Consider the following 12,954-nt stretch of genomic DNA (forward strand, 5'->3'; position numbering starts at 1 on the left):
TTTTATTTTTGAGAATTAGCCCGTTTTGTGACTTGAGGTCAGTGAATTATATGGAAGGCTCTTCCATTATCTTCAGTTGCTAATTGTTTTCCATCCACTTTAACAACTGGCCATTGTGCCTCATCATCTGGAGGACATATTGAGTGCCACTCAGAGGCTTGCAAGGCCATTTTACAGAAAGGGAAGAACATAGCTGCCTAAACTAGAGGAGAAGCAAACATCAGCCTTCCAAAATGATAATAACACAGCTTCTCCCCTTTGCTCAGAAAACATAAACAGCACTGTGCTCTAAGCTACACCATCCAGTAAAAGGATGTCTATGAACACAGCATAGGTCGAAGTGACAGTAGTCATTCACTCAAAATTAAAAGAGGAGAGGGAAACACGGGCAGAGAATCATTTGCATATTCATTTTATATCTGGGAGATTCTGATTTTAAGACTTGTCAGATATTCTCTTCTTGACATTTAAAAACACATGTATGTGCCCACATGATTCTATCTTAGGGGAGTTAAGCTAAGCACAGAGTGGATGGATATCACATGATCTCACACATACATAGGATCTATGAGCTAACAAAAGAAAGCAATAGAATATTGCTTGTCAGAGGGTGACACAGGTGGGTGGGAGAGATGCTGGTCAAAGAATATGAAATACATTCTAGAATTTACTGCACTCTCATGTGAAGCACAGTTAATTACATGTATTAGATTTGGAAAATCTTTAAAAAACAGATTTTTAAGAGTTCTCACCATTGAAAAAGTAAGTTTGGGATGTAATGTTTGTGATAATTAGCCTAATGGAGCCATTATACAATTTATGCATGTATTTGAGAAACATCATGCTGTACATGATTAACATATGATTTCTGTTAGTTTAAGAATAAAATGAAAAAAAATAAAAACATCCATCCATCTATAGCTTGCAAATACTTCCTGCCTACAGCTCTCTGCCCTGACTCCAGACATATGGCACCTCAAGTTTCTTTACCAGCACACAATTTCAACCCTGACACTTCATACACACATTCGGCTGACACTTTAATTATTTTAAATGAGAAAATCTGTATTATTTCTACATGGTCTGCCTGATGTCAGCCACAGAAACACAAGATGCGAGAAAACACTGGCAAGTTCTTCAGCAACTTCTTACTCATATTTAATGGTTAAGGTAAAGAAAATCCCTCAATGATTTGTGTTCCTCTGGTCAGTGAGGGATGTCAGACAAGGAGGAGGCTAGCCTAGGAGGAAGAGGAGAATCTGGTGATCTACTCAACACTGCAGAGTCTTATGCCTGGGTCCAGGTCTTCCATTCGTCCCTTGATCGAAAGATGGTTCTTCCATCCTAGAAGCCAATGTTCCTACTCTCATTCTATTCCCCAAATGGCATGAAGCTCTTCCCAACCTGCCTCATGAGACCCTTAGGCATTTAATAGTTTGTCTAAACTGCACATGACCGTAATCCTGGAAACCCTTTCTCTTCTCCTGAGGGCTCCCTGACACCCAAAGGCAACAAAATGACTTTCTTCTTCCTAAGATTATGTCAGGCATAAACTGGGTAGAGTTTCTGTGGCTAACATGGTCCCGTTTATTCCAGTTTCAGGTCAAGCATGTTTGACCAAAACTAATCACTGCAAACAATAACTAAGAACAGATTTTACTGCAAGGATCCTGAGCCAGATCTTGGCTTTAAGGTGGGAACAGATTACAGAATGGTGAGAAGAGAGCTGAATGGATGAGAAAGAAAACCTCCTGTCACACAGTTCTTCTGCTTTTGATGAAAGTCCAATAATCTGTGTGAAATTGGTTATTATGGGTGGCTAACAACTTCTTTTGTTAGTTAATGGCCCAAGGTGAGGCCAAGAGCAGTTTCCACTGTACTAACTGTCTGGGAAATGCAGCCATGATTGATTTGGAGGGAATTATGAGGACAATAAAAGTTTCAAGGAACATTTCCTCTTTCGTGCACATAACCCACAGTATAAACCCATTCCTGGCAAATCCCTCCCTCTCTCTTTCTGTGGTGTGTGTGTGTGTGTGTGTGTGTGTACTAGGATATATTATTCTTTCAACCTGTAAACAAAACCCCACTCTTGGCTGCATCAGTAACATGTGTGGTATAAGTGTCTGGAACAGAGGAATGTAAAGTTATTTTTTTTTCTTTGTCTTCATTTTTAAATTGCAGTACAAGTATCAGGCAGAAAGTCAAGAGGAAGTACTAATAATTACTGTAACAACCTGTACTGTTTTTCACTTGGCAAGGCAGGTATGGAGGAGTGTTCTCCATATCGTGAACATATATGTTAATATGTTTATCACATGGTAAGCTAGGTGTGGAGTAGTGTTTGCTATACTGTGAATATATATGATAACATGCTCCTGAAATTTCCTTCCTTCACAAAGATCCATATGCAAGGTTGGCCCTGGACTTGTATCTAGGAACTTGGTTTTGAGAGTAACCCTAACCAATAATTACCTAGTAAGAGTTGTTCCCTTGAAAACAATATGGTTTATTCATAATATCTGCTTTCTATTAAGAGTTTGGAAGTTTGCTTATATCAGATAGATAGTAACTCTGTGACCATCACAAGTTTTGGACTCCAAATCTTTAGCAAGTTTCTTTGGTAGAAGACCACTACATGTCACCACTTCTTGCTAAAGAAATTAGCGTGTCACGTGTGACTGTGTGTGTGTGTGTGGCTTATATACGTTTTTGTATGTGTGTGCATGTGTACATGCTTTTATGTGTATATATGTTCAGGAAACCTAGAGTTTGACATCAGAAGTGTTCTTCTTTTTCTCTTTGAGTCAGGACTTCTTCCTGAATTTGCCACTCATTGATTTGGCTAAGCAGGCTTGCCAAACAGTCTCATAGATACACCAGTCTTCATGTGGCCCCACCACCAAGTGCTAAGATTCAGATGTTTACCATAACCACAGGCATTATGAGGGTTCTGGGAATCCAAACTCAGATCCCAATGTTTGCCCGGCAGGCAAACTTTACTGACTGACCCATTTCTATAGCTCAAGCCTTTTCCTTTGCTGAGCTTTCTTTGACTGTCTTCTCTGGAACAAAATATAGCCATGAATGATGTACTAACCTCTATGTTTCTGCCTAGTGACTTGCCATGCCTAGGAGTGGTCTTGAGTACCCCTAGCATATACATCATCTACTTTGATTCCCACTTTGACTTTTAGATTTCTTTTAATCTAAGGGATAAGATGAAGACTTCAAGTTTTGTAAGGGCTAGGCAGGTTGACTACACAGGACAGTCAAAGGATTGTGATCAGGGTTCAAACAGTCTGAAGCCTGAACCCAAGAAGAAGGGTGTGCAGCACTCATATGGGCTCCTAGTCTGGTGCTGCGGGAACAGAGAGACTGTGTTGGGTATATATGGATCTTCATCACTGTGTCTATTTATGACCCATTTTTTAAAGTAGTTCTTCTTCAATAGGATGAAAATAACACAAGGGCAGCATCATATTTGTACTGATGACTCTAAGTGCCCGGTAGAGTCCCTTACACATATTAAGAACTCAATAGCTATTTCCTGAACGACTTAGTGAGTAGTTAGGCATGCCTTGTGTAGTTCATTTCTATTGGTCCCCAAACCCTGTGAGGTCAGGCAGTGCTTCGACTTAAGACATTTCAAAATTGGAATTAAGCTAGAGGTATGTATTACAGATTGGCATGGTAGAGATATAACTGATCTGTAGTCCAGGTTGCTTCCAATACATTTTTTCTATATATCATTGTTATACTTTTCACTAGAAGGTAAAATAGCTCACTGCTGGCCACGAGCCCTTTAGGAATGTGCTATTCACATACACGAATTTATACAATCACTGGGTCATTAAAAGGAATGGGTTTCTTTTATTCACTTCAACTCTTTCAAACATATAATTTTCATTTTATGTGACATATTACTAGAAAGATGTTATGGGATACACAGTGGTCCCTGCTGACCCATTTTCACTTGGCACATTTCAGTTACCCAGAGCCAATTACAGCCTGAAAGTTTTAAAAGGAACATACAGAAGTAAATAAAAATCCTAAGTTTTCAATTGCCAATTGCTCTTAGTATCATGATGAAATATCTTGGAATACTTTCTTCATGGATATGGGAAAGGCTCCTTCTAAAACAAAGACTAGAGAAGTCTTTAAACCCCTAAGTATTTCTGATGAGATGCGGTGAATCTGTGTCAGCCCATATCAAACATACCCTGAGCCCACAATCTAGAAACAACATTGTTTATGTTTCAGTTAACATGATTCAAGTTTCAATAACACACAAAAAGCAGTCAGCACAAACAAATATCCCAGAATCTTCAATGCTGTTTTAACCCAGCAGCAGCCAGTGTCATTGAAGCCAACTACAGCACAACACAAAATTGTATTTACAATACAATGGACGTGAAATAACCTTGGATGTATGAAAATTGTTATTTTTAAATCATATTCAATTCTTGAAAGCAATTGGAACATGTGCTTTTCAGATCCTCCTTGGGCCCTTCCAACAGAGCCGAACATTTAGTTTGACATCTGCATTTTTTACTCATAGTGTGCCAAATGAACCTAGGACCATCATCTGGATGGGCTTCCATATTTATTTACTTTTCAGGAATCTCTAAAGCAAAAGGAAAAGACATTTTATCTACATGAGAGTATGCAAGTACACCAACCTATCAGAATGGCGCTACAAAGTAAAAAATGTCAGTAATGTTGCCTATACATTTAAAATATGCAATCTACTTCAGCACCGTGAAATTAAATTATAGCTGGATATGCATTTCAGTGTTTTGACTTGGATGATTTTAGGAGCCACAATGTACCTGGCTTCAGCTCTGAAACTCTAGAGAGTAAAATCTAGACAGATGGAGTTGCCAACTGGTTAAAAAAGGGAGTGGCGTGGGGGCAGGGGGAGTGCTCACTGCTACTTACAAACCACATGTAGGAAAAGGACGGCTGTATCAGAACCAAGGTTGTTCTCTGCATATGCTGTCACCTGGAAGATGCCCGCACTCTTATACACATGCTTGATGCCATCCTCAATGGGGCTGAAGTTGGCATAGGAAACAGCAATGCCATCCCCAAAGTCAAGCTGGATGTTCGTCCTTTGGAGGTCACCCTGCAGGCAAACAGAAATTGATCTGGTTCCCTTCATAGATTCTGTTTGACTTTTATCTGATACCAATTTTCACAGCTTCAACATTTCAATCCTGACATGCTATAGTGATGCCTCCTTAGCACAAACTAATATTCATGATGAGCTGTGGGCAAGGGCTGAAAACCTGCATGTCCAACTTTGGGGCTGCTTGATTTGGTAGGACTCTGGCAATAGTGGTTAGGAAGAGGGTATCCAATGTTCTGATATGGAAAGACCAAGTACTCCAGACTCCTCACATTCTTTTCTGTGTCATGATAACAATAGCAATAAGGTAATAGCTAGCACTGTTACATACCTTCATAAGAAGCCAAGCAGTTAGTCCCCTCAACTTTATGTTATAGAAAACTTTTATTTGAGCTTTGAGCCCATTTCTCTGTGTGATCATATGAACATCCAGAGGGAAGTAAGTCATGTTTGAGTAATAGGAAGTATTACTTTCTAACAGCAGTAGAAAGTAGTACCATCCTCACTTTTATAGTGGAGATGAAAACACTATCTACATTAAAGCCACACAGCTAACAGCAGGAAAAACCAAGTTTTGAGTCCTGATAGCTTACTTCAAATACTAATTCCTTTAATTATCATGCCATAATTTCCATTATTCTTATTCTTAATTCCAGTTATTTAATTTAAGATCTACGCTAGTCACTTAACATGTACTCAACACCATATTCAAAATAACAAAAGGGGGTAGATCACTATTTACATTCTAGAGATGAATATTGCATGATATATAAATTACTTCTGTTTTCTTGCCTAGGGTTTCCTGAAACCTGCCTAAGCCACCCTCTCTCCCAAGGCTTCTGCTAAGTGTGTCAGTCCACAGATGTCTCTGCCTCTGGGAAGTCCAGGCACACCTTGGACACTGCCTCTGACATGATATTCAGTGGCTCAGGTGGGTGCTTTATTCCCTCAAAGTTGACTGTTAGCCTCTCAAGGGCAATACTGAACCCTGTCCTTATTGAACACCTCATACTTGATCAATACTTTGAGTAAACGCCTAATATAGACCATAAAATAAAGATATAGAATGAAGAAAGTTAAAAATCTGCTTATAGAAAGAGATGGAAGAAAGAGAGAATTATATTCTGGAGTTATTAACTGATGAGGTTTGGATATGAAGTGATGCCCAGGAAATCGCATATGCTAGGGGTTGGTGCCCAGTTAGATGCCATTGTGCCATGTTTTAAAACTTTAGGAAGTTGGACGTAAATCTCTCTCTGTCTCTTTCTCTCCATGTCTCTCTGTCTCTGTCTCTTTCTCTGTCTGCTTCTGTCTCTGTCTGTCTGTCTGTCTTTCTGTCTGTCTGTCTGTCTCTATCTCACTCACTTTCACTAATGCTTGGTTGCTCACTCTTACTCTCTTTCTCTATGCTATCACTTCTGCTTTCTCTTCCACTCTCTCTTTTTCACCATGATCAAAGAAGCTCTTCCAACTAGACTCCTCAACCTGAATATGGCAACCAGAGACCATAGACTGAACTTCCTGAATCTGTGACTCAAAAATCTTTCCTCTATTAGAAAAAAACCTCTGACTAACGCAAAGGCCAAAACCTCTGCCTCAGAACTGTGCACTGGTCACATTTCTCACTTAGAACTTCCCCCACCACGGCAACATAGATGCGCAAAACATCCTGACGGGTTCTCTCTTGACCCTCACACAATGTCAACTACCTTTGAGTTTATAAATGTAAATTAAAGTGGAAATGAACTGGAGGCAATTGAAATGGATAAGATCGTGGCTCTTCACATCCATCTGAGAAAGTTTTTATAGCTCTGGTCCCGAAAACTCTCTAGTGGAACTGTGATAATGACCTCCTCTGAATCTCAAAGTCCTCTAATTTAAGTAGCTACGTGAGTGAAGGGTGAGGAGTCTGCCATGCCAGGATAAGAAGCCGGCACCTTCCGTCGCAGTGTGGTTTGGACTTTAAAGGCTCTGAAGTGCTCAGACTAGTGAGAAAAAAAACTCCTGGCTTGCTTTGCTCCCTTGTGGAAGATCTCAAGAGCCCCAAGCAATTTGCATATAAATTTAGAGGGCATTGTCAATCAGGGAAGTCTTCCAGCAAAGAGTGCTAGCAAAGTCCCTGGTTTGGGCAGAAGGAACATCTCACATAGGGAGCAAGAAGCAGATAAGTAGACTGGAGTGCCAGAATACACTCACATTTTACTGTCTGGATTGCAAAAGACACAAGCGATGAGCTAATGAAGTCAGTAGCTGATGTAGAAGCAACCAGTGCTGTGTTCGCTATAAACCTAACTTACAACACCATTTCAATCATCTTCCCCATTCTCTCATTCACATGTTCAAGACTCTTTAAAGGCTTGTGGGCTCTTCTAATTAGTGAGCCTAAGGGTTAGAATGAAGCAAGAGAGACTCTGAAAGTTGATGGCTATAATTTGAATTTTCTTCTATTTTTCTCCCCTCATAGTTTACAAGTTATGTCCCTATTGTGATAAGAATATATCCAGGTAGGTCATAATGCAATCCCAGTGCTCAGGAGGTGAAAGCATGTGGAACACAAATTTGAATGAACATGGGAAACACCGTGAGTTCAAGTCTGGTCTGAGCTATGTAACAGTGAGTCACTATGTCAAAAGAATTAAGGTGATATTGTCTCAAACAACTTCAGGGCTGTTAGTATAGCTCAAAGTCAAGGTCCTGAGTTCAATTCCAAGCATAGAGGATGTGGGAGGGAGGGGAAATAGAGAAAGAGATAGAGCAGGAAGGAGGGAGGGAAGGAGAATGAGCAAGCAACTAATGTAGAAGCTCTGTGAACTGGGTCTTTACTATAGATGATTGGAGGGGGGTTGTGAGTAGGTTCTGCTTCCATTCTCTTCTTTTTCTCTCACTTTTGTCATTACTGCTGTGGGTTCTGACTGCAGACACCCAAGTGGTCACCTACCTCTTCCATTAGAATGATGAAGGTGGCATTATGGCCCTGCTCTGCCACCAGGCGCCCATCAGTGGTTACCACGTGGAGACCCCGAGGAGCTTTTCCCGGACACAGTTGAGTTTTTGCAGAATACTTATCCCTTAACCCATCTGTGCAGTTGTTGGACACAATCCTCCGGTACCTAAAGAGAGTTGACAAAAGACAGTTTTGGCAATGCTACAGACTGAAGTGTGTGTATGTGTGTGTTTTGTGTATGTGTGAACACAATCCTCTGGTACCTAAAGAGAGTTGACAAAAGACAGTTTTGACAGTGCTGCAGCTTGGAGTGTGTGTGTGTATGTGTGTGTGTTTGTGTATGTATGTATGTATGTGTATGTGAACACAAGCCTCTAATACCTAAAGAGAGTTGACAAGAGACAGTTTTGACAGTGCTGCAGCTTGGAGTGTGTGTGTGTGTGTGTGTGTGTGTGTGTGTACACGCATATGCACACGTGCATTTGCACGTATGTATAAGGGAGGGCAAGAGGAAAGAAGCAAGCACAAAGAACTTCTCACAGTTGCTCTTAAAAGCCAAGTCTTCCAACTACAGCTATTCCCCAAGACAAACAATCCTCACGAGCTGCTATCCCTCTGTCTCAGGAAGGCTAGCTCTTTAAACATTAGTATTGATCCCACCTAGGGCACCAGGGATCGGCTCAGTGTCTAAACCAGCCAAGAAAAATCAATGCTGGCTCCTACACAGCAGAAGGGGAGGTGGGCACTGGGCTAGTGAAGCAGGGAAAGCAAGCACACCTCTGTCAGCTAGAGACCTGTTCTATTCCCTCAAGGCTCCCTCTAACTTTCTCTGTACCAAGAAGCAGATAGAACACCAAATTTCTAAGTCCCTATGATCAAATGCTGTCTCCCTATCTCTTCCCCATCCTAGGATGTTATTAGTGGAACATATAATAAAAATGAAAAGAAATCGCAATGGTAACTTTTACTCTGGAGCCACTGAGCTATTTTAGAACACCATTTGCTAAATCCTTATTTCCTCCTCAACACAAACGCCACATTAAAAGCACAGGTTTGAAACTCTATTCAACTCTGTTAAAGTAAGATTACTTTACAAAAGGGGTTAGCCTGGAAAACCTCCCTACAAAACACTACCAACTTCTACGGCAACAGCTTTATATGTATAGTGATGTCACATCAATTGCCTTGACCTCTGACCCAAGAACTTGACTGCAACCTGATCAGTCACAGAGTTATTATTTCCAGGAAGTTCACAATCTAGTTCTCATTCCCTAAAACTGGTGCTTTAAGAAAACCACAAGATAAATATCGCACTACCTCCACTTTTCTCCATTACCATCACCACCGTCACAGCCACCACCACCACCAACACCATCACTATCAAGTCCTCTGTATTAAGAATAATTCATTCATCTATAGTGTCTTATTCTGAAAGACCCAAAGTCACAAAACTCTAATAATGCTGGTCCTTCATTATATCGACTTTTCCTCCTTAATACCCCTCCCAATACTGAATCACCCACCCTATCAACACCTTCTTCCAGAGATCCCAAGTGATGCAAGCCAAATTGTGTAGGTATCTCTTGGCACAATCGAAACTATAATACATCATTATCAACTGTCAGCTGAGCTATATCTGTATCTTTACGATCCAACATGGCAGCTGGTATCCACAAATGGCTATCAAAGGTTAGAAATGTAGTTAGTATAGCATACTGAAATGACATGTAACATCAAACAAAATCATTTTTACCTTTTAATTGTTTTAAACATGATGAGACATTATAATTATAAACATGAATCATGCTGTAGTCCTTTAGATTATCACTGATTTAGTTAAATTAAATTATTCTAAGTTAATCTTTCTGGGTTATCTTTGCTTAGAAGATATTTAGTTTTTACTCAAGATCAACATCATACTTGTATCAGAAGGCACACTTTATGTTAACTTGCTACCATGTTAAGCATGTTGATAATGTATAATATAGACTTAAATACAAACATAAGAAAATTGGAGGTGTCTATATATTCTATGGGAAATTCTTTGTGAGGGTGTAAATAGATTTTTCATTCATTTAGTTATTTAGTTATTTGCTATTTTGGCATATATATGTTGCTTAAAATTAGAACTAGATATATGTGTGCTATGATTATATGAGATGTCCTAAGAGAAATCACTTCTGAAAGTTTCTAAAAGATTCCAAGGCTAGAAGCTGGCTTTTGCAGATGATTCCATGTGACCATTAGGTTGTTTTTCTTGCTCTCTGACGGTATATCTCTTTAAGTTGAAATTCCTCAATTTGCATTGAATGACTTAAATCTTTAGAACACATTCCTACAAAACCTCTACATTTTAAAGGACTGAGATGTCCACTGTGGCATGGGAATAAGCTTCCTCAGAATCAAATATTTACCAGAAACATCACGGCTTTAGAGTATTTCAGACTACTCAACACACCCATCCAATATGTTTATGTTTTCTTAGTAGATGGCAGATGTTTAGATTGGACCTATGGCTCTTTGCAACCATACAGAATCAAAGTAAAAGAAGCTGGATAACTTGGCTAAGATGGCAGAAGAAATACTTGCGGAGGTGAGAGTCCAGAGCACTCAGTGTCTTTGCCTTTCAGGGAGTGGTGTGGAACAGCAGATCCTCTCTATCCCTGGTGGGGGATTACTACAAATGAAGACATCAGCTTCCCTCTGGACCTCCCAAGTCAGACAACCACAAGATGTATCAAAATATGAGCAGCGTGGCACCGTCCCACCTGCCTACTCTACAGATCTTCTGTGTGTCATAGAAGCAGTAAGAAAAGGGCAAACCAACACATGTCCAGGAAATCGTTCACTAAATGTGTGAGGATAACTCCTAAGTGAACAATCAGCGCACAACAAGCAATTAGACAATTGCTGAAAGTGCCCTTAGTCTTCTTATTCCAGAAGTATCTAGAATGAGAATTGTGAATTTTTCTTTGATGTGTCAAGAGTTACTGTTTCAGAATGTCCACTGATCTCCCACCAGGGAGCATCTGTCATAGCTACACACTACTTAGATCAACTTAATTCAGTTGAGGCCCAAAAGGTAAGCAACAACTATAATCTTCCAGGGATAAATTACAGAGTCTTTCCTGCCTGATAATTTCTTCTGATGGTTTCTAAACAAGCTATCCTTGGCTAAACATTTCTTCAGCTTCCCTCATAAGCCTCTGGACACAAAATTACCCTTTCTATACTCATTTTCCTCAACGAGGATATACTCCATTTTATTTCATATTTGAGACCTGAGTTCCTTCAGTCATTTGACTTACCCAGTGCTATTAAGGTAGCTTTGACCAAGGCTGCAGTCCTTTGAGGGGGAAGCTGGGTTGTACCAGAAAGCTGGAACACACTGACTCTCCCCATGTCTCTCATAGCCATAATCACTGTCAGGAAAACAAACACGATAGAATGATAAGTGTGCACAAATATTAAAACACCCAAAGGCAGACACAAATGTACACACGTCCCACTGCCTCCCCAGAGTCATGGCTCCATGTTTTCATTAGGTCCACTGAGGCAAATGCCCATGCCTTAAAACAATGGGATGTTTTCAGAAATGGTCTCATCATTTAGATTTACAGTCTAGAGAGAAAAATTGATTATCAAAAAAATCTAGACGAGAAAGTACATGAATTCAAATACGTGACAGGTACGATGGCTTGGAGGTGAGAGGGGAGGGACACTATACATTTAAATCAAACTTTGAATCACAGAATTAATTAAATAAGTAAATGGCAACCAGGGAGATGACTTTAAAGGTCAAGATACATTTCTATGTAATGATTCAATGTGTACTGTCTGGAAATTGATTTCACAGAATTTATGTATTTTTTTTTACTTTAAATTCAACTGCTTTCAGGTGTGTGTGTGTGTGTGTGTGTGTGCGCACATATGTATGCCAAAAGAATTCCAAAGTTCTCTTGATTAGACATATTAGGAGACATATACATTTTCTTCAAAATAAAATAAAACTGAAGTTCTTTTTTGTGCTTCTACGGAACCACAGCCACAGCATCTGAGGAATAGCATGCTTCTGGACTTGTATGAGGCGCTTAGGCGTGTAAATGTCAGGAGTAATAAAGTGGGTGGAGGGGATTCTGCTCTTACGGCCAGCCAGAACTCACTGAGCACACCCTCTCTCAGTCCATGCTTCCACGTTCATCACCAAAAGAGAACCCCTGAATTCCAGACAGCACAAACTCATCATCGGGACACCGCCCCACAGAGTGTGAAAGAAGCATGGGACAGAAAGGAAAGCGGTTCTCCGCACTGTGTTAGTTCTGCTCCCACAGTCTTTGAAAACACTGCTAACTTATCAGAGTGAATGCAGTACAGGAATGAAAGGAAGATGGATATTCACTTCAATGGTGCCTCATTTATCCTTCACTGTATGCCTTGACCCATCAGACGGATGTGACAAGACCTGTCTTCAATTGCTTTTTTAGTCCTTATACCTCACACCCCAAACCTAACACTGCATAAAGAAGTACTGATTGATGGGTGAGACCATACCCACATGGTAACCCCAGACTACTCCTAGCTACTTTTTAGCACACTTTATTTCCTTTTGTATGTTAAGCCCTGAGCGTGGATCACTGAACCTTCTATGTTTTGCAGCTTCTTCTTAACTCTTCTCTCATATTTAGGTTATATGAGCCTATCCCTAGTTTACTGCACACACTTTTCAGGGCTACCATATGCCAGAAACTATGTTGTTCACTAATTAAATCATCTGATAATAAATATTACAGAACGAATTAATGTCAGAGTTGCACTAGAACACAGTCCCTCTAATTGCCCCATTGCACTGTGTCTATTTCTGTAAAAAGATGGTGAGGCT

General features: G+C 40.1%; 1 protein-coding gene across 1 annotated transcript in view; it reads right to left on the reverse strand.

Annotated features, from left to right (window-relative positions):
• The window catches only part of Sorcs3 (sortilin related VPS10 domain containing receptor 3), a 613,376-nt gene that overhangs the window by 29,814 nt on the left and 570,608 nt on the right, over positions 1-12,954 (reverse strand). Inside the window, exons 17-19 of the mRNA XM_057779107.1 lie at positions 11,384-11,497; positions 8,070-8,241; positions 4,942-5,128 (exon numbers count right to left, since the gene is read on the reverse strand). Of these exons, the coding sequence (XP_057635090.1) occupies positions 4,942-5,128; positions 8,070-8,241; positions 11,384-11,497 (473 nt within the window). The remainder of the gene's footprint in view (positions 1-4,941; positions 5,129-8,069; positions 8,242-11,383; positions 11,498-12,954) is intronic.

This window comes from Chionomys nivalis, chromosome 8 (genome assembly GCF_950005125.1).
Source record: "Chionomys nivalis chromosome 8, mChiNiv1.1, whole genome shotgun sequence".
In the NCBI taxonomy this organism is placed as follows: Eukaryota; Metazoa; Chordata; class Mammalia; order Rodentia; family Cricetidae; genus Chionomys; species Chionomys nivalis.